At 59.7% G+C, this 20,444-nt stretch overlaps 3 protein-coding genes across 3 annotated transcripts; 1 reads left to right on the top strand and 2 right to left on the bottom strand.

Annotated features, from left to right (window-relative positions):
- Nucleotides 1–267: 267 nt before the first annotated feature.
- JDV02_002597 (NRPS) lies at nucleotides 268–6,496 on the bottom strand. The gene is made up of 4 exons (XM_047983639.1): nucleotides 6,398–6,496; nucleotides 6,110–6,312; nucleotides 5,744–6,051; nucleotides 268–5,649 (listed from the first exon to the last, which is right to left on the bottom strand). Exons 3-4 carry the CDS (start codon nucleotides 5,760–5,762, stop codon nucleotides 458–460), a joined length of 5,211 nt encoding a protein of 1,736 aa, XP_047839611.1. The 5' UTR covers nucleotides 5,763–6,051; nucleotides 6,110–6,312; nucleotides 6,398–6,496; the 3' UTR covers nucleotides 268–457.
- A 1,533-nt stretch (nucleotides 6,497–8,029) lies between these two features.
- On the top strand, nucleotides 8,030–15,618 carry JDV02_002598 (putative PKS/NRPS-like protein biosynthetic cluster; the record flags this gene model as incomplete). Its single annotated transcript, XM_047983640.1, has 1 exon — nucleotides 8,030–15,618. The coding sequence occupies one exon, from the start codon at nucleotides 8,030–8,032 to the stop codon at nucleotides 15,461–15,463; it is 7,434 nt and encodes a 2,477-aa protein (XP_047839612.1). The 3' UTR covers nucleotides 15,464–15,618.
- Nucleotides 15,599–18,668, bottom strand: NRC2 (serine/threonine protein kinase, AGC). Its single transcript, XM_047983641.1, has 4 exons — nucleotides 17,495–18,668; nucleotides 17,133–17,432; nucleotides 16,695–17,076; nucleotides 15,599–16,634 (listed from the first exon to the last, which is right to left on the bottom strand). Exons 1-4 carry the CDS (start codon nucleotides 18,390–18,392, stop codon nucleotides 16,247–16,249), a joined length of 1,968 nt encoding a protein of 655 aa, XP_047839613.1. The 5' UTR covers nucleotides 18,393–18,668; the 3' UTR covers nucleotides 15,599–16,246.
- Nucleotides 18,669–20,444: the final 1,776 nt, after the last annotated feature.

A 20,444-nucleotide genomic window follows, 5' to 3' on the forward strand; every position in this document is an offset into this window, starting at 1 on the left:
GTATGTACGCACGCCACGCGCGAACGGATTAGCTGTTTTCGATCTATATCGGCAAGGAGCTCACGCAACTTCAGCTGTCAAGAGAAAGAGCGGTCTGACGATCCGACCCGGATGCGGATATCGTACAGTTGTATTGCAGACGTTGACGTTTTTTCTCGTTCGGAGTCTTTCCGTCGTTTCTTGCGGCTCGTCATACAACTGTACCCATTGTCACCAAAAAAAAGAAAAAGAGAGAGAGAGAGAGATTATCAAGGCTCGACAGGCATTAGAGACAAAAAGTACTTTTTCATAATTAGATACAAGCATTTTTTAGCGGTCCAGCAAACCATTACTGATTACCGAGGCGCAGATCCGGACACGGGGGTTTGTCCAGGCTTGATACTCGTTGTCCAAGTTTCGGGAGCCTCTCAAACGTGATAGGTCGTAACCCAACAACAGGCGATAGCCAATGTATGTCTCACCGGGAGGTACCGTCGGTTCTCGCAGCCAACTGGCAGAGCCTAGGATGCCGGACGATATCCACGACTGTCAGCTCGAGACCGGCCTGCCGCGCCTCCACCACCATCCTCATCATGCCGATGGAATCCCCCCCTAGAACAGCAAAGCTATCGTCTAACCCTATAGTGACGGGATCAATCTTAAGAACCTTGGCCCAAATCTGCTGCATCTGCCGCTCTACATTGGTCACGGGCGGCCTCTTCACTTCCAGCCTGCCCGACTGCGGCTCGCTGAGCTCCCGCATCGTGAACGCCATGCCGATTTCCCGTAGCTGCTTCCGGTTCAGCTTTCCAGTCGGCGTCACCGGCAGCTGTTTCATAGAGATGAACGCCGACGGCACCATGTAGGCAGGCAATGCTTCCGCTATTCTCGTTCTCGTTCCCGCCGGAGTCGGTAGTATCCTCGCGGCGGCGGTGTGATGCTCCGGCTCGGCGGCAGTTGTGGCTGCAGCATCAATCTCAAGAAAAGCCGCGAGCACCGGCCCAGACTGCGCGCCCCGTGGCGTGATGAGCTCTGCAACAACTCGCGTTGCATCAGGCATGCATTTCTGCACGCAGTGCTCGATTTCGCCTAGCTCAACCCTCTGGCCCCGGATCTTGACCTGCGTGTCCTTGCGACCCAGGTATGCCAGCATCCCTCGCTCGCTGTAGCGGACCAGGTCTCCTGTCTTGTAGAGTCGGCCATGCCTTCCTGGATGAGTGGCTGTGCCTCGAAGGAGCCACTTCGGGTCTTCGATGAACACGGCTGCCGTCTTTGCTGGATCATTCAGATAGCCGCACCCGACGAGGGGACCTTCGAGAAGAAGTTCGCCAACACATCCGGGTGGTAACAGGATATCATGGTTGTCTGGATCCACAACCCACGTCAGCAGCCCAAGCCCTGCCCCTATGTGGGTTATATCTTGGGGGCTCGTCTGTTCCCAACTGATCGTACTCGGGCCGCATTCCGCGGGCCCGTACGCGTTGACAACTCTGACCTTGTCCCACCAGCGTACAACGTCGTCAATGAACACGGCTTCTCCGCCGAAAATCAGGGTCTGAAGCTGAGGTACCGAGCTTGGAACGATGAGGCGAGCCACCGAGGTCGTAACGTTGGCAAGAGTGACTCGCATGTCTGCCATGACCTGATTGATATTGTCCTTGCGGTCTTTCTCCGAGGGAATGCATAAGCACCCGCCTGACGCAAACGCGGCAAAGGCATTGTGGATGGCCACGTCAAAGGCGTAGGACGCAAAGTCAAACACCCGAGAATCCTGGTTGAACCCGAGAGCCCGTAGCTGGTGCTTGAGACTGGAACAAAAGTTTCTGTGAGACAGCAGAGCCCCCTTGGGCGTACCTGTGCTGCCCGATGTGAAGACGGCAAACATTGTTGCCGACGGAGTGACGTCGACGGGCAAGGGCCTGGCGGAAGAGTCAAAGAGACGCATCGAGTCTTGCCCAAGCTCAATGACCGTTCCCGACAACCGCGAGCTTAGACGTAGGTTGGCGGCCGAAGACACAACCACTTTCGACCGCACTTGCTGGACAATAGCCTGGATACGCTGCTCTGGTAGACAGGTGTCTATCGAGACAAACGCCCCGCCCGCCTTGAGCACGCCAAGCATAGCGGCGGGAGCCCACATGGACTTCTCGAACAAGAGCGGCACGATCATATCTGGCCCAACGCCATATTGCACAAGACGGCCAGCCAAGCGTGAGGAAAGCTGGTCTAGCTCACGATAGGTAAGTTGGCCGTCCCAGGAATGCACGGCTGGTGCGTCAGGCCTTCTCATTGCTTGTTCTCGGAACACGTCGTGAACACAAACATCCCACGGGGCTGGTAGTGTGCTGTTCCAGTTCCATATTTGCTCCAGATCATGCGGTGTCATGACTTGGATATCGGCCAATTTATCGACGGCTTCGGCGTCCTCCAGCTGTCTTGTCACAAACTCGAGGCGTTCAAGGAGCTTGCGTACCGCCCATGGTTGGATCACTCTTGAGTCAAAGGTGGCTTTGACTGTAAGGCTCCCGTCGCCAAGGTACACCTCTATCAGAAAGGCGTACGTGTTGAACCATTGCTGGTGTCGGATCGGCTGCCACGTCCCGTATTCTTCCTGGGAAGTGCCAGTCTCAGGCGGGTGAATAATCAACAGCGTCTGGAAACTGCAGGCTTGCCGGCCGTCGGGAGACATCTCAGCAATCCCCTGTAGTCCTATTTGCTCATGCGGGGTCATGTCGAGTGACTGCTGCTGCACCGCGTCGACATAGTCCCACATTGTCTGGTTCTCATCTGGCTTTACACGTAGCGGGACTGTTGCAAATGTCGGCGCTGCCATGGTCTCCACGCCGGTCACGGGCGCGCTCCGCCCAGACACGGTAATTCCAAACACAACGTCGGGGCAGTTGGTCATCCGGCTGATGAGCAAGGCCCATGCAGCACGGACTAGAGTCGAAGTCGTGACGTTCCTGTCTGTCGAGCGCACCTGAGGCCGAGGCAGTTGATACTCCACAGTCTGATCTGCCATCGGCTGCTTGATAGTCGGCGGTAGACTCGGAAAAGGTGTCAGGCCCTCACAGCCCGATAGGGTGTCTTGCCAATAGCGCCGCGAGTCTTCGTTGTCCTGTTCTTTCACGTATTTGATGAAGGTTTGAAAGGGAGGCGGAGTCTCGATGGCGTCGCCACGATACGCCCGGCTCACCTCGTCGATAAGTAGAGGCATCGACCACCCGTCGTAAAGCGTGTGATGGATCGACCAGACAAACCACCTGGGCGCCACGGCTTCCGAGGTTTCTTTGACAAGCCCGTAGCGTACCAAGGGCCGTCCCAGTCCCATGGGATCTTCCCTGTCCGCGCTCAGGTACTCTTCCAGGCCCGTTGCCTTGACCCAACGGACCGGCTCGTCACAGACGACTTGCAAGAGACCGAGTTGTCTGTGCTGGACAAGTCTGGTGCGCAAAATGGGCATGGTGCGGGCTGCCCGCTCCCAAGCCGCGCAGAAACGCTCAAGGTCAATATTCTTTGACAACTCCATGACGCCCTGCATGCTGTATTCTCCAGGGCGCTGCAGAGTTAATGCCATCAGGCCTTGTTGAAGGGGCGTGCAGGGGTATGCGTCGGAGATTTTGGCTGGCGTTGCGCTGCACGCCTTGGTCAGGTCTTCGAGAAGTGAAGGAATATCGACCCCATCGCCAATAAGGGCAAAAGGCACAAAGTCCTCCGAGGAACTGGGGACCGAATGAAAACTGTGTTTCGAGTGCTCGTGTAGGACTGGGTAGCGGAAGCAGTCCGTCACGGTCAGGTTGATGCCGAGTTTGCGTGCCTCGCCGACTACCTTCATTGCCGCGATCGAGTCGCCTCCGAGATGGAAGAAATTATCGTCCAACCCAATTTTCGCTGTTGGGATATCGAGAACCTGGGACCAAATCTTTTGGATGCACCGTAGGATCTCCGAAGAAGGCTGTCGCTTTGGCCCCCGGTTGGACGACAGCATTTCGGCAAGCATCTCAACGGAGAGGGACGAGCCAATTTCTCGCAGCCGTTTCCGGTCCAGTTTCCCGGTCATTGTCTGTGGGAGCTTCTCGATGGAGAAGATTATCGAAGGAACCATGTAACTCGGCAGATGCGCTGAGATCTTCGCTTGTATATCGGCGGCAAAGGGATATATGACGAGGCCGACGTGGTCCTTATCCGACTTGTTTTGACCGACAGCATGGCCATTTCTGCCGGGGCCATTGCTTTCGTTTTGGATGAATGCCGCCAATAATGGTTTGGCGTTCTTGCCTTGCGGCACAACGACCTCGGCGACGGTACGAGCCGTACTCTTGACGTATTTGTGAAGCCAGTGCTCGACTTCTCCAAGCTCGACCCGTTGCCCGCGGATCTTGACTTGCGTATCCTTGCGCCCGACAAAGACCAAATGGCCGTCTTCGTTGTACCGAACCAAGTCGCCTGACTTATAGAGCCGGCCGTGTCGTCCCGGTCGGCCAGGTGCTCCCTGGAGTAACCACACTGGATCCTCGATGAAGGCAGCTCTGGTCTTGTCCGCACCATTCAAGTAGCCCTGACTAACGACGGGCCCTTCCAGTAACAGCTCTCCAACGCATCCCGGGGCCACAAGTTCTTCGTGGTTCTGGGGGTTCACGATCCAAGAGACCGCGCCAACGGCATCTCCTATGTGAGTGGCATACTCCAGGCTCGACGGATTGTAGTTGATGTTGGTGTTGAACGGGCACTCAGTGTTGCCGTATGTGTGAGCGATGATCGCTTTTTTGCCCAGCCATATTTCCATGTCCCGGGCTCCCGTCGCTTCGCCGGAGAACAGGATCAAGCGCAGAGTAGGTGTTTCTTCAGGGCTCAGGAGGCGGGCGATGGAGGGGGTGATTTCGATGACGTTGGCACCAAAGGACGTTATGCTCTCCGCTATTCGGTGTTTCCTGTCGTGATCGCTCGGTACGCAAAGGCAACCACCTGCTAAGAGGGCATGAAAAACATTGCAAATAGAAGCGGAGAAGCTATACGATGCCAAGTCGAAGATTCTTGATTCCGTCGTGAGCCGCAGACGGTTCATTTGGTAACAAACAGCGGAGGCAACGTTCTCATGAGTTACCATTACCCCCTTCGGCGTCCCGGTGCTGCCAGATGTGAACGAGATGTAGGCGAGAGACGAGGACGAAGGGCAAGGCAGGCGCCGCTCTGCTTGATGGCCCAAGGCGCCGTCGAAGTAATCAAGATTGACAACGACGACGTTTTGCACCAATCGTGAGCTCAGAGGTCGATTGGGAAGAGACGTCAGAATCAGAGTCGCTTCGAGCTGGCGGACAATATCTTGGAGCCGACTCTCAGGGAGAGATGGGTCCAGCAGAACGAACGCCCCTCCCACCTTGAGGACTGCAAGGATCGCAACTGTCGTCCATAGAGATTTCTCAAAGCATAGCGGCACGAGTGTCCCTGGTCCGACACCGACCTCAATCAGATGACTCGCCAGAGCTGCGGCCTTTCGGTCAAGCTCGCCGTACGACAGCCGGCCGTCCCAGGCGCATACCGCCGGCGCAGATGGCTGCGATCGAGCCCACTGTTCGAATATCGCGTGGGCACAGCGCGCGACTGCAGGCGGAACTGGGCTGTTTCGCTTCCATATTCCCTCAAGCTCTTGCGGGGTGACGGTCTGAACGTCTTCAAGTGCTGCGCTTGGCTCGACCGGGCCAACAAGTCAGCGGGATTAGAACAGTTGGGGTCGTAGGAAAGACGTGGTGGCTTTGGGTCTAACCGTCATTTGAACCGAGCATTGTTGTCTGCCGTAAGGCGATGTGGAAAATGGATGGTAAACGCCCGCCGAAGTGGTCCTTGTTCCTCAAGTCCCTCTGTCATGTTTCCAGGGAGCGCCGCCAGCTTTCGCTGAATATAAAAGGCGATGATCCCTATGGCTGCAAATCGGAGGCTGGAACTGTTGAGCTTGGATACACCTGTACACAAAATGAGATGGCACGATCCTTCTCAGCTGCCCTCAACAAGGCGCACAATGTCTTACCAAACACAATGTCTTCACCTCACAACTGCTCTTCGCGGTGGAACCGTCTACGCGGTGCGTGCGCAATTAGCCGTGGTGCAAAGGTGTATCTTGTGGGATTCTCACCGTCGTTGGTACTACCACAGACAAGGTCTCAAGCCAAGATTCCTCGCCGGGTCCTCGCCGGGCACTCTCAGACCGCCTTTTTGCCTTTACCCTGACCGAAACATGCCATTTCCCTTTTCGTTGCGGCGCCGCGCCACAGGGGAGTCGAGGAGCGTGCGTGTCAAGGCCCTTGGCTGTTCCTAGAACCCATGTAGCAGCACGTACTTTGTATGTCAGTGTCTACTCGCAAGAGCAGGCGTGGATGACGGAATCAACAATATCGAAAAGTGCACAACTCTTGGGCTTCACCGCTGGCTCTCGATCCCGCTGTTCTCTTGCTACTGTCATGTAAACTTCTGTTGGCTTTTTACTGCGTCGTTAAACCGCGTTCCAGCCTCGCGTCCAGCACTAGTAGTGTCTCAGCCAAAGATCGGCGAGATGGTGTTGACGCCCACGGAAGCGGACCGCTCCCGATCCCGGGACCAACTAACAAGCTAATGCATGCAGCCCGCTCGGAAAGGGACGCGGCATGCGCCACCGTTCCCTCAGCGAGCGCGACGTTGTCGTACAGCCCGCCTTGCCGCGCCGTTCCAAAAGGCTGTCCACAGCAAGTCACCGTGATGGTTTTCATGGCCCGCCCTTTTAGTCGTCAGTTATCACTTTTCGTCCGATGAATTGCCTCGCATGCTATGTCTAGCCCCAGCTGAGTGAAATTGTCAGCTTCATCCCCAAACGATCAATGGTAGAACTACCCCTGACAGCTCAGCTCACAACTTGATACAGGTCGCCCCGCGCAGGCCCTGGCGAAGGGGCTGTACGATCGCACAACGGCGACGAACGTTAGAGGCTGCCGAAAAGCGCGCAATTGCCGCTCAAGCGGGTTAGCCTTGGCTTTGTGATGTGCCATACTTGTCTGTGGCGTCTGCATGAGCGGCAGAGACTTGTCCTTTGTCCCCGGAAATGACGTGCTGTCGATGCGTTGGGTGATGATACCACGAACGCATACGAAGACATGCACATCTCGTGGCACCTTCCGGGCTTGATGAAGCGCCTCGGGTAGGTGCATGCTACAGCCGAGCATGAGATTGAACGTTTTCAAGCACCGGCCCCGCCACTGCCGGACCCCTGCCACCAGGCAGTTCGTGAAAAGCTGTCCGTCACAGTCACACCGAAGCAGCAATGTATATGTAGGTACGGAAGTACAGTACTTCGCATATGTCGAAGAAACAGATGTGCGGTGAAGCGTCCGTCGTCCGAGACTCGGAGTCCGGCAGAGTCCAGCCGTCGATGGCTAGAACACGGTATGCCCAAACTCATTGAGACTACCGATATGTAGCTGGCTGTCTACACTCCGATGGAACCTGTGTAGCGGTCAGCCAGACTATGCTCAAAACGTCATTGGAAGAGAAACAAATTATCAATCAGAGGCTTGAGGCTTGCCCCGTTCGAAGACCATGGAGCGCAGGCTCAGGCTTCCAAGGACGGTTTAATGCCTGAGACGTGCCGCTGTACTTGCAGGCTTGGCCCTGGCCGGGAAGGTGCTTGCAGTAGCTGCGCCATGCACGTCTTTCTAGTCATTTTCAGGTGCAAAGTGCTCCTCTCAAAGCTGCCGAGTGGAACGAGGATCGGCAAAGGCCTTCACAAGCCGGGCGATGCGCTATAATACTGTCCAGAATTGTATTTGACGATCAGAACGGGCTGCAAGACATGCAGGCCGTGCATATGAGCTGAATTATGCGGCTTTGATGGTTTTCACTGCATGCCCTTGAAGAGAGACTCGCAACGTAGTCGACTTGTACACCTCAAGAGGTCGTGAATTCGTGGTGTCTTGTGTTATAAGCTCATATCGTGACGGCCATTCACACTCGCCAGAGCCGTCTAGTATCTCTCTGGCAGAAGGCCCCAGAGACTCGACCACCCCCCAAGTGGCGTACCTTGAACATGACCGTCCTCTCGGCAGAAGAGTACCGGACCACGATTGGGGACTTCAATCTCACCGACGATGCCTCGACACTGGGGCACTGCGTGCATCAGCTCGTCGAGAGCGCCGCTGGCGGCCATCCCGACAAAACTGCCCTGGTTTGCGGCGACAGGGCAGTGACATATGAAGAGCTCAACAGCCTCGCAGACCAACTTGCCGACATCCTCATCGAAGAGGGCATCGGACGGGGAGACGTCGTGGGCGTGGGCCTGAGTCGTTCGGTCCACCTCGTTGCGGCGCTGTTAGCAGTAATGAAGACCGGCGCTGCATACGTCCCCGTCGACCCGACATATCCCGCCGAGCGCATCAACTACATGCTCAACGACGCTGCCGCCAAGCTCGCCGTCGTTAGCACCCGCACATGTGCTGCTCTGGACGCATGGAAAGGCACTTGCCTAAACATTGACGAGATAACGGCTCGTATGCCTTCGACGCCTCGGAGCGGGAGCGGGAGCCTCGGGGTCGATGTGCAGCCCGAAGATCTGGCATACGTCCTGTATACGTCTGGTTCCACCGGCCGGCCTAAAGGCGTCGATATGAGCCATGGGGCCGTCTGCAATATGCTTCTGTCTCTGCAACAGAAGCCCGGATGCAGTGAAGCCGACCGGCTCCTGGCAGTCAGCACAATTTCCTTTGACATGGCAGTCCCAGAACTGTTTCTCCCGTTGTCATGCGGTGCGACGGTAGTCATGGCTCAGGAACACCACGTCAGAGACGCGGGTGCACTACTACAGCTCATGCGGCGGCATGGAGTCACCATGATGCAGGGCACTCCAACAATATGGCAGATGCTAATTGACGCAGACTGGAGCGGAGAACCTAGACTCGTCAAAATGCTGTCCGCTGGCGAGCCGCTCTCCCGCCAGCTGGCCGACGATCTGCTCAACTGCGGCGATCAGATGTGGAACCTATACGGTCCGACTGAGGCGGCAGTTCATGCAACGGCGTGGAACGTCGTCCGAGGCGAGGAGATGATTGTCGGCAAACCCATAGCCAACTATCGACTTTACGTGCTTGGTGAAGACCTATCACCGGTGCCGTTGGGGAGTCCTGGAGAGATATACATAGGCGGGCCGGGCCTTGCTCGGGGCTACCGCAACAAGCAAGAGCTCACGAAGTCTCAATTTATCAGCAACCCATTCCACCAGGGCCTAATGTATCGCACCGGTGATCTAGGCTGCTTCATGTCCCCGGGAAAGCTGCGTGTTCTTGGCCGAGCCGACGACCAGGTCAAGATCCGAGGCCACCGGATCGAACCGGGCGAGGTCGAGTCCGTCATCACAGACCACGACTGCGTGTCTCGGGCGGTCGTCATCAGTCGACATGGCCGGTTGGTCGCCTACTGCGTGCGCATGACCGCAGATGCACCGGAGTCCAGACCCGAAATCGCGCTGGACCGGCTGCTGCGTCCGTGGGTTTCGGCACGCCTACCAGCCTATATGGTGCCGGCGTTCTTTGTCGAGCTTGATGCCTTCCCGGCGACGCTGAATAGAAAGATTGACCGCAAGGCACTTCCAGATCCTGTGCCAGCTTCTTCAGTGGCTGCGAAGGGGATGGTTGACTCGACGCCCGATGCCGACTTGGAAAACCAGATAATTGCCATATGGTCTGGCATCCTCGGCCATGACCAAATCAGCGTCCACGACAACTTCTTTGAGATTGGAGGCGATTCTGGGCGCGTGATCCGCGTACAGACGAAATTAAAACAGGTTCTCGGCCGGTCCGTATCGCCAGCCAAACTCTTCGAACACTACACTGTCAGGACCTTGGCATCGTATATAGGGGGAGGCATGCAAAAGGAGCAAAATAAGGGGAACTTGCATCAGCCCGGCGGGCAGACCAACCATCACGAAGCCAGAGACGAAGATATTGCCGTAATATCAATGGCATGCCGGCTTCCTGGCGGCGCCATCACTCCAGAAGACTTTTGGACCCTGCTCGAAAAAGAAGTAGACGCGATTATAGATGTACCCGAGGGTCGATGGGATGATGATGATGCCGGCCAAAACGGCTCCTACTGCCGCCGAGGAGGATTCATCCCATCCATTGACATGTTTGACGCGCCGTTTTTCGGCATCTCGCCGCGGGAGGCCGCATCTCTCGACCCGACACATGCTCTGATGCTGGAGATGTCCTGGGAGGTGTTGGAGCGAGCCGGCTACACAACGGAGCGGCTACGTGGGAGCCAGACCGGTGTCTTCGTCGGCGTGAGTAGCATCGCGGCCTACCAACACGGCTACGACTGTGCTGGCCTGGAGGGCTACTCCATCACAGGCACCGCCGGTGGCACGCTGTCCGGTCGTGTGTCATACGTGCTAGGACTGGAGGGGCCGGCCATGACCATCGACACGGCATGCTCGTCTTCCCTGGTGGCGACGCACGTTGCCTGCAATGCGCTCCGGCAAGGCGAGTGCGACATGGCCGTGTCTGGCGGCGTGTCCCTCATGCTCACGCCGGGTTTGCACGCTGAGTTCAGTCGACTGGGCGGCATGTCGGCCGACGGGAGCTGCCGAGCGTTCGCATCGGACACGCAGGGCACGGGCTGGGGCGAAGGCGCCGCCGCCATCGTCCTGAAGCGGCTATCCGATGCCCAACGTGATGGCGATGTAATCCATGCCGTGCTGCGTGGCACGGCCGTCAACCACGGCGGACGTAGCAGCGCCAGCCTCACAACTCCCAGCGGACCGGCGCAGCAACGGCTCATCCGTACGGCGTTGGCGGCGGCGCGGCTGCAGCCAGGTGACATCGACTACGTGGAGGCGCACGGGACGGGCACCAGGCTCGGAGACCCGATCGAGGCCGGCGCCCTCGGTGAGGTATTTGGCGAGGATCGAGGAATCCAAGAACATGGCCGGAGCGGCACGCTGTGGGTGGGTTCGGCAAAGTCCAACATCGGACACACGCAGGCCGCGGCCGGCCTGGTCGGGATGGTCAAGGTCATGCTGGCTATGAGGCACAACTCGCTGCCACCGACGCTCCACGTGAACGGCGTGCCCACGCGCGAGGTGGACTGGGAGGCCGTAGGCATGGCTCCCGTGCAGAAGCAACAACCATGGCCGCCTAACAAGAGCGGTCGGCGGCGTCGGGCGGGCGTGAGCGCGTTTGGCATCGGCGGGACCAACGCACATGCCATTATCGAGGAGCCGCCGCCGCCGCCGCCGCCGCCGTCTCTCCGGGGCGCACAGTCCGCTCCGCTTCCCCGCGTGCTGCCGCTGTTGCTGTCGGGACGAAGCGAGGCGGCGTTGCGTGACCAGGCCGACAAGTTGCGACGACACCTCATGAGCAGCAAAGGCGGCGACGAGGACGAACATCGGGCCCTGGGCAACGTGGCCTATTCGTTGGCCACGACACGAAACCACTTCAAACATCGGCTGGTGCTGAGGGCCAAGGACAAGGCAGAGTTGCTCTGCAAGCTCGCAAACGCGTCTGGAGGCGGCATAGACTATAACAACGCGACATCCCCATCCAGCCTGAGGAGTGAGAGGAAGAAGCCCCGCGTGGCGATGCTCTTCACGGGCCAGGGCAGTCAGTGGGCCGGCATGGGCAAGGGACTTGCCGGCCAGTATCCCGTCTTCCGCGCGTCGCTGGAGGCCATCGCGGACAAGTTCAAGACACATCTCGACGCGCCTCTGCTCCAAGTCATGTGGGCAGATCCAAGCAGTGAGGCTTCCGAGCTCCTGGAGCGCACCGAATACGCACAGCCGGCCCTATTCGCGCTGGAGGTGGCCCTGTGGCGGCTGTGGGAGAGTTGGGGCGTGCGGCCAGACATCGTGCTCGGGCACAGCGTCGGCGAGCTGGCCGCCGCCCACGTAGCCGGTATCATGGGAATCGACGACGCCTGCCGTCTGGTAGCAGAGCGTGGGCGCTTGATGCAGCCTCTGTCCGGTCACAGCGGCGGTGGTGGCATGGTGTCGCTCGAGGCCAACGCGTCCGAGGTGACCGACGCGATTGCGACGTTGGGCTTGCATAGCAAGATCGATATTGCGAGCCATAACACGCCCACCCAGTCAGTCGCCTCAGGGGATGTCGATGCTCTCGCCAGTCTCGTAGCCTATTTTGCGGATAAGGGCCGCAAGTCCACCAAGCTCGGCGTCTCTCACGCCTTCCACTCCCACCACATGGATAGCGCGCTGGATTGCTTGGCAAGAGCCGCCGCAACGGTGCGTTTTCAACCTGCGCAAACAACCATCGTCAGCAGCGTCACAGGCGCGGTCGCGCACATCGGCCAACTTGGAGAAGCCAGCTACTGGGCTCATCAGGCACGCGCTCCAGTCCGCTTCAGCGACGGGATCCGAACCCTGGTCGACCAGGGCGTCGACGTGTTCCTGGAACTCGGCCCGCGGGCGGTGCTGTGCAGTATGGGCGCCGCCTGTGTGGAGGATGCCAATGTGGCCAACTCAATTGCGTGGTTGTGCTCGTTGGCGCCGAAGAAAGAGGACGCAGCCGACTTCATTCAGGGTAGCCTCGCCCAGTTGCACGTGCGGCACGTGCCTGTCGACTGGCCTGGCTACTTCCGCCCCTTTGATTGCCGACGTGTTGAGCTGCCGACGTATTCCTTCCAGCGGTCTTCATACAGCAACGGCACCGCCAGCATCAAAAGGACGGCGAGTGCCCCGAAAAAATGCTCCGGCAGCGACGTCGGCGACGCCGGCAGCCCGGCTATAGATGGGCCGCAGCGCTTCCAGTTCGACATCAACTGGCATCAGATAAAGACTGGAGACGAAATCGTCAGCCCTCTCAGCGGTTCTTGGGGCTTGCTCTGCCCGAATGGTGAGGTGGCATGGGCCGAGGAGGTGTCGTTGGCTCTGCTGTCATCCCCCTCCTCATCAGCATCGCCAACATCATCGCCATCACCATCATCATTATCGCCAGTGTTGCCGCGGCTGGTCCACATCTCTCATCTCAAAGACGCCCAACATCTGGACGGCGTGATCTGCTTGTGGGATTCACATACCGAGCACATACAACAAGATGTACGAACCTTGACCGAACTGGCGCTCGCCCAGCTTCAGGACGCAGCACGAACCGCCTTCGCCCCGCCGATCGTATGGATCACACGGCAGGCGGTTGGCACGGGCGTCGACGACGACGGCGCCGTCCAGGGGCTTGCGGCGGCGCCCCTCTGGGGCCTGATGCGCACTGCCCGGAGCGAGCATCCGAATCTGCGCCTGCGTCTCATCGACCTGAGCGAGAGGCAGGCTAATATCAACGGCCTCGCCAGCGCCTTGGCCCTATCAGACGAGCCGGAGTGCGCCTTGCGGAAGGGTGGGTTGGTGTTTGTTCCCCGGATGGAGCGCCGTGCCCCGTCGTTGTCGGGAGTAAGACGTCACCACGGGCCGCCGACGACAACGACGGGGACGCGACTCCCGTGCCGTGAGGGCGCCGTCTTGATCACGGGAGGCACGGGAGGCATCGGCCAGCGGGTGGCCAGGTGGCTGGTTGGCACGCACGGCATCCGCGATCTGGTGCTTGTGTCTCGCCGCGGTGCTGCTGCCCCTGGCGCAACGTCGCTTGCCAACGATCTGGCCCGGCTCGGCGCCAGAGTCTCCCTGGTCGCCGGCGACGTGGCCGACCATGATGGCGTCAAGGCCATCATGTCCCACTTCAACCAGTCCCGTCCCCTGCGAGGGGTGATCCACGCTGCTGGCGCGCTGGACGACAGCGTTCTCGCGGCTCTGACGCCGCAGCGCTGCGACGCCACCTTTGCACCCAAAGCGTTTGGGGCACTGCATCTGCATCGCCTGACTCGCGGCATGGACCTAGACTTCTTCGTGCTGTTTTCGTCCGTCTCCGGCATCTTGGGCACCGCGGGCCAGGGCAACTATGCCGCCGCAAACACCTTCCTCGACGCGCTCGCGTATTCGCGCCGTGCCCAGAACCTGGCGGCCACCGCTATCGCATGGGGCCTGTGGGACGGTGACGGAATGGCCGCGCGCATAAGCCCATCATCCCGTGTTCGTTTTGCCCAGTCGGGTCTCGATGCTCTTTCCCCTGAAGAGGGCCTAGAGTTGCTGGGGCTGGCAGTGTCGGCGCGCGAAAGCCACGCGCTGACCGTCGCCGCCGCGTTCTCCGTCGAACGCCTTCAGGCGTACTACCAGGACGGCGCCCAGGAATCGCCTTCCCTGCTCCGATCGCTCATAGGGTCCGGCCGAAACGGTGGTGATGAGGACGTAAAGCGCGCCGCTCGACGTCAAGGCCGAGGAGAAAGCCGGCAGTGCGACGGGTCGGCCACTCGCACCACGCTGCACGAGGCGGCGACCGACGAGGAGCGCGCCGCCCTGATGCTGGCTGCGGTCCGGTCCGCAGTGGCCAAGAACCTGGGCTTCTTGTCTCCCGAAGATGTGGACATGGACCTGCCCCTGCAGCAGATGGGGCTGGATTCATTGACGGCCGTCTTGACGCGCAACGAGTTGGCTGCCCTGACGGGGCTCGCGCTGCCGGCAAACACCACATTGGGCTACCAGAGCGTCAGGGCACTCGCCGAGCTCCTCCTCTCCCTGATCCCACGCGGAGCCCGTGCAAGCCCAACGTCCAGCGCGACGGAGACGACAGGCGCGTCAACCCCTCCGCCCACTCCCGCTCCCACATGTAGCGACAACAGCCAAGATGTCCCGAGTGATTCTTCTCCATCGACAACTGCCCCCAACAGCCGCCTTCTCTGTCCTGCGCTCGGCCTTGTGCCGCCGCATTCCCCTCCTCAGCTCTTTGCCTCGAGCTGGAGCTACTTCGAAACCCTTGCCTGGTGCTCGCGCCTCCTGCAAGAATCCTCGCCCACGACTGGCCTGTTGCCCGGCCACGGCCAAGCCATCGGCTTCGTCTTGCCTGGCTTCAACCCTTCCAGCCCGGAACGAGACCAGTTCATCGGGGGCACGCTGTCCCACCGAAGCGAGAACGGAAAACATGGCAACAACAAGGCATGTTCCAGCACCATGAACAAGAACACACCGCCCCCGCTCCGCCACATGCTCTGCCTCTTCCGCCCCTCTGACGCCGCCCACCTAGCGGACGCCTCTCGGCCCATCCAACGCGTCGTGACACTGTTCGCCCTCGGCGACGGCACATCCGGCTTCCCGGGCATGGTGCACGGCGGCCTCATCGCCACGCTCCTCGATGAGAGCCTCGGCGCCGTCAACGAGCTCAACGCCGCGCTCGGCAAGCGCCAGCAGGGCGGCGGCACCAGCACCAACATCAACGTCACCGCATCCCTCAGCATCGAGTACCTCGCTCCGCTGACCACGATGGAGGAGGTGGTGTGCGTGACGGCGTGGCTGGCGGGCGTGCGAGGGCAGAAGACGATTGTCAAAGCCGAGGTGTCCGATTCTCGAGGGGGAATCCTCGCCGCGGCGGAGAGCACGTGGGCGACAGTCGCGGTGCCGTCAGCAACGCTGGCCTAGAGTTAAGCTAGGAGCCCGTGGACGACGCAATGCCGTCATATTGGTGCCTGAAGCAAATAGGAGGAGCGTCAGAGAAGTGCAGGCGTTAGTATTGCCACTAGAGTGTGGGACGCAGGTTGTTGTTGTTGGAGGGGGGGCGGTAGGGAAAAAGGGGTTGAGACAGCATCGTGCGTACAACGCAACGAGACGCCCAGGGATCACGAGTGCTGTGACAGCAGCAACCTTTGCTCGCTTGTTCGCATCTCCTCACGGGATACTTCATGGTGGGGCGTCCGCCGTCAAAAAAAAAAAGCTAAGCATGTCGTATTCGCACAAAGTATCCTTGGCTCTATTGTAGTTCCGACGTAATCTCTCATGGACTGGTGACAGACAGTTTACATCAAACTTGCTCTTCCCTCCCCGACCCTTTAAACGCCGAACCAAATGTGACGCCGCTTTTGAAAGGAAAAAACATGAGCCATACCGGACAAGACAATCGAGGCGTCCCCGTCGTTCGTCCGCGCGACGCCAAAACAGAACCATCATCAGAGGGCTTCAACACCCCGGCCACCCCATTGCCGCCCGCTGCGCGTGACCATGGCTCCAAGGGAATGAGAGCTTCGCGATGCCATAAATGCAGTTTGCGAGACATGAAAAAAAAAAGATGCCGGCTCCTCGGAGGAGGCGGAGAGCGACGAGCGTCGTCGGTGCATGCGCAGAATCGTGGTTTCAAACGGAGAGACACTGCGCCAGGCCGTGTCCGGATCCTGCGACTCCACTGTCTCGCGCAAGTAAATCGCCAGCCTATGACGAGGCGCTGATGTGCCGGGGATTGATGTGCTGATGGTGGTGGTGGTGGTCATCGCCGTCGTGGTGGAGCGTCACGCTGTTGAAGTCGACAAACGGGTCTTCGATTTCGGCTCCGGGAGTCGCCAAACCGCTGTCCAGCGGCACTCCCTTGAGCTTGGAGCCACTAATGTCCACGCTCTCGCTTTCCTTGACGTTGCGGAAGTTGACGGTGTCGATGCCTCGGCCAGGGTGGGGGACGATTGGCGGCTTCATGTGGCGGATCAGCGCCCACTGCGTAGAGCGAAAGAACGCGTGCGCCTTGATGTCGGAGGCGCCCGCTCGCGCGCCCAGCCGGCGGTTCTCGTCCTTGATCAGCAGCTTCCTAATCAATGCTTTGCAGAGACTGAATCAGGAGTCGTCAGCGGCTTGTCTCAGGGGCCCGCAAAATGGAGGATCAACCTACTTGGAAATCTGGGGTGCCCCAGCGTGATCGGGGAAGGGAATGTCCTCGCGCAGGATGTTTGCAAACGTCGCATTCCTATTCTTGCCCTTGAAAGGGGTGGTGCCGTAAAGCATCTCGTAAATGAGAATGCCCAGCGTCCACCAGTCGACAGCGCTCGTGTGTCCGCTGCCCTTGATAACCTCGGGGGCAATGTATTCTTCGGTACCAACGAAGGAGTTGGTCCTGAAATTGGCAATGCAGGACCGCGTGTCGACCTGGGGCAGGGCGTCCGCTCTCGAGCCGTTTTTGCCGATAATCATGGTCGGCTTGCCGCCTGGGTCCGACTGCTTCGAGAGATCAAAGTCCGAAAGCATGATGTGGCCGGACTGGTGAAGTAAGATGTCTAAACAATCAATTAGTCACCAGCAGTCAGTCGTGCGTTTGGCGGGGGAGACCAACTCTCGGGCTTGAGGTCCCTGTAGATGAAGCCCATAAGGTGGAGATATTCGAGCGCCGCGGTCACCTCGGCGGCGTAAAATCGGGCGTCATCCTCGGGGATACACTTTCCCGGACGGGTCTGGAGAGCTCTAAAGAACTCCCCGCCGCTGCAGTATTCCATACATAGGTAAAGATGGTCCTCGGACTGGAAGGAGTGGTATAGGGTGACGATGAACGGGTGGTTGCTCGTGGCCAGGATCTCCTGCTCGGCGAGGGCTCGCTTGATCTTGTTGCGCTTGATCATTTCCTTCTTGCTCAAAACTAATCGGCAACACATTAGCACCTCTGGGGGCATGGTCATGCGAAAATGGGGTGGCAATCACCCTTCATGGCATATAGCCTGCTGCTCTTCTTCTCCCTCACCAAGTAGACCTTGCCGACGTCGCCCTTGCCGATGAGCTTAATCTTGTCGAAGCTCGACGGCCCAACCTCGACGTTGCGGACCTTGATGGAGTTGGAGCTGTAGGTCCTGCGGAAGGCCAGGGCCGTGTGGGGGGCCGGGAGGGCGGCCAGGATGTCCTCGGTGGGAAGGCCGAGGGACTTGGCCTTGGCTGCCTCAACCTTTTGCTCCATGAGACCGACAGAGCCCGACTCGGCGTTCTGGACCAGAGGGTCCTTGCCCAGCTCCGCGGTGGCCGGGCGGTGGCCGTCGGCACCGTCGGCGGCGGCCTTGGCCTCGTCCTTTGCGAAGAGGCCCTGGGCATTGGGGGCACTAGCAACTCTGCGTAACCGGCGGGCCAGCTCCTCCTTGGTCTCGTTGGTGGCCTGCTCGTTGGCGGCGGCGGCTCCATCCGGGCCGGAGATCTTCAATTGCGGCGTGTCGGGGGGGCTCGGGGGCACGGAGCCGTCGTTGTGGTGTCGCAGGCCGGGCTGGCCCTGGTGAGCGAAGTAGGGGTTCGCGTGGGCCGTGGGGCTCAGGGCCTCCTCGATCTGATTGCCCTCGCTGGCGACGGTGTGGGCGCGCAGGCGGCCGACGGTGTTGCTGAAGAACTTTGTGTGACGGAAGGGCTTGGGGCCGGGTAGCTCGCCACCACCGCCAGCGGTGCTGCCCGTATTGAGAGAGAGCCCATTGCCCGTCGAGGAGCTGCTGGCCTTATCCTTTTCCTTGTCCTTGTCGCTGCTTCCACTGCTGGCGGTGCTGCTTATGCGGAAGAAGTTGCGCAGCCTGTGGCTCACCTGGCCGCCGCCCGAGGAGGAGCCGTTGGCCGTTTTGGACGGCATGGTTCGTGGTGGTGGGATGACGATGATGTCTGTCGCTCGATGCAGGGAGAAGCGATCAAGCAGCCGGTGCCATGGTCCGTCCGTCGCAGCAGCACGAGGGATAGTCAGGGATGGGATGAGCGAGCGCTCGCTTCTAGGCGGATGATGGATTGAGGTCGCAGAGTCGCGGCTGGGGGGGAGGATGGCGGGGATGGCTGAACGGGCGGGCGAGAGTTGAGTGGTGAGGAAGCGTCAGCTGGTTGCTTGCCAGGCCGATCAGGTCAGCCTCTCGTGGCGGGCGGAAGGGTGGAGGGTGGAGGAGGAGGAGGCGGGCGATGGCGGACTGCCTGACGACAACGTGGAGCCCGGGGGGCGTGGGCTTGTGGACTGTTCCAACGGGACAAAGTACTCCATACCTCAGGTACCTGTGCTGCCGTCAATCCACTGATGCGGTAGCCCGAATGCTGTGCTTCTTGGGCGGGTGTCGTCGCTGCCTGGAGGCAGGTTCACAAGTACCTTGCCTAAGATGGTACCTCGCCCTGCTTAGACTGTCCCGCCAGGGGGGGCTGGGCGGGTGGCGGTCGAGCGCAGCACGCAGGGAACACGGGTTCCAGTTGATGGGGGCCCACCTAAGTTTAGTAGTACCTCGTAGTACCCTTAGCCAGGAGGCACAGTGGGTGTAGGTACCTGAGAACAGCGGGCACGGTGGACGGTTCGGGCGCTAGGACATCCGTGAGGTGCCCGAACGGGGCTGAGGCGCCTGGACATTGTCAAGCCGCGCGCACCCTGGGTGTAGACCGCAACACGTTCCAGTCTCAATGGAGCCCGTAGCCTAGCAGTGGAGGAGGCCTAGACGACGACGGGTTCAGTGCGGCGACCGCTGGAACTCAAACGCTCAGAACCCCCTCCGCTGGGACCTCAGCTCCCGTCCGATGCGGCCGAGGCACACATGCTGCCGCCGCAGGCTTGCACTTGCTTGTCTGATGCCAAACGAATCCTTCGAGAAAACATGTATGTGCTAGGTATATTGCCTCACCTGCCTAAACAATTCAGGCCAACAAACCGTTTCGGTTGTGGCCGGCCGTGGTCAAACGAATGGAGAGCGGCGACGGCACCCGGCCGTTGTTGGTTCGCTTCCCCGCCTCTTCCTCCCCCGCTTGGCGTTCCGCTCGTGGGCCGCGCGAGGACGGGCGTCGATGGCGCACAGCGAGGAGGACCCCCCAGCAGCACTCTAGTCTCTCTGGATGGGACGGCAAGCCCGCTGCAGACGGGGGGTTTTTCTGCCTCGTGCAGAGCACGCAGACCTCTCTGAAGTGCTCATCACACATGGGACCGCCGCGCGCGAGACAGGGCCCCGAGCCCGTCCCGTTCAGCGGATAACCCGCTGCACGTAACCCGTTGCACGTACACCGTTGGTGGGGTAAGAAAGACAAGAGGGAGGACTCAGGATTCCAATGAGCCCATCGACGCACCAGCAGCACAATAGGTTCCCCAGTGGCTGCGCGCTAACCCTTGAGCAGCGAAAATAACTTACTAAACCCCAGGCCTAGAAGGGGGGACCGGCTAACGACGTACTAAGGTAGTTAAGGTAGGCGGCTTCCACGGCGCCGGGGGCAGCAGCCCCTCCCCCACGCCACATTTATCGACAGTGAGGTTCAGGCGGTCGCCGCTGCGGGCGCGCCAACACCTGCTCGCCCCGGCTGCGCGAAGAATAGAGGCGCACAAATAAAGTGCGTACGGCCTGCAACAGGGTGCCTGCATGCATCATGCCATGCATATATAGGCGTGGAGGTGTGGTGGTGGTGGTTGCAAGAGGGTTGTTGATACGTGGGGGATTGTAAATGTTTCTTTGGGTGGTGAGGGTCCAACGCCGGCTGACAGGGCCGATGCAAGACAAGACAGAAGGACGGGCAGGGCTGGGATGGGCAGGGCAGACAGACAGACAGACAGACAGATACGGAGACTTCTCGTTCCACCAGCAGGAAGCAGACCGGTCGAGTGCGATGGCCACGCGGACGGGCACATACATGACTCGAGCCCTCGTGGGTGATGGAGGACTCAGGAGCGGGAGGA

This window comes from Purpureocillium takamizusanense, chromosome 2, assembly GCF_022605165.1.
Source record: "Purpureocillium takamizusanense chromosome 2, complete sequence".
Lineage (NCBI taxonomy): Eukaryota > Fungi > Ascomycota > Sordariomycetes > Hypocreales > Ophiocordycipitaceae > Purpureocillium > Purpureocillium takamizusanense.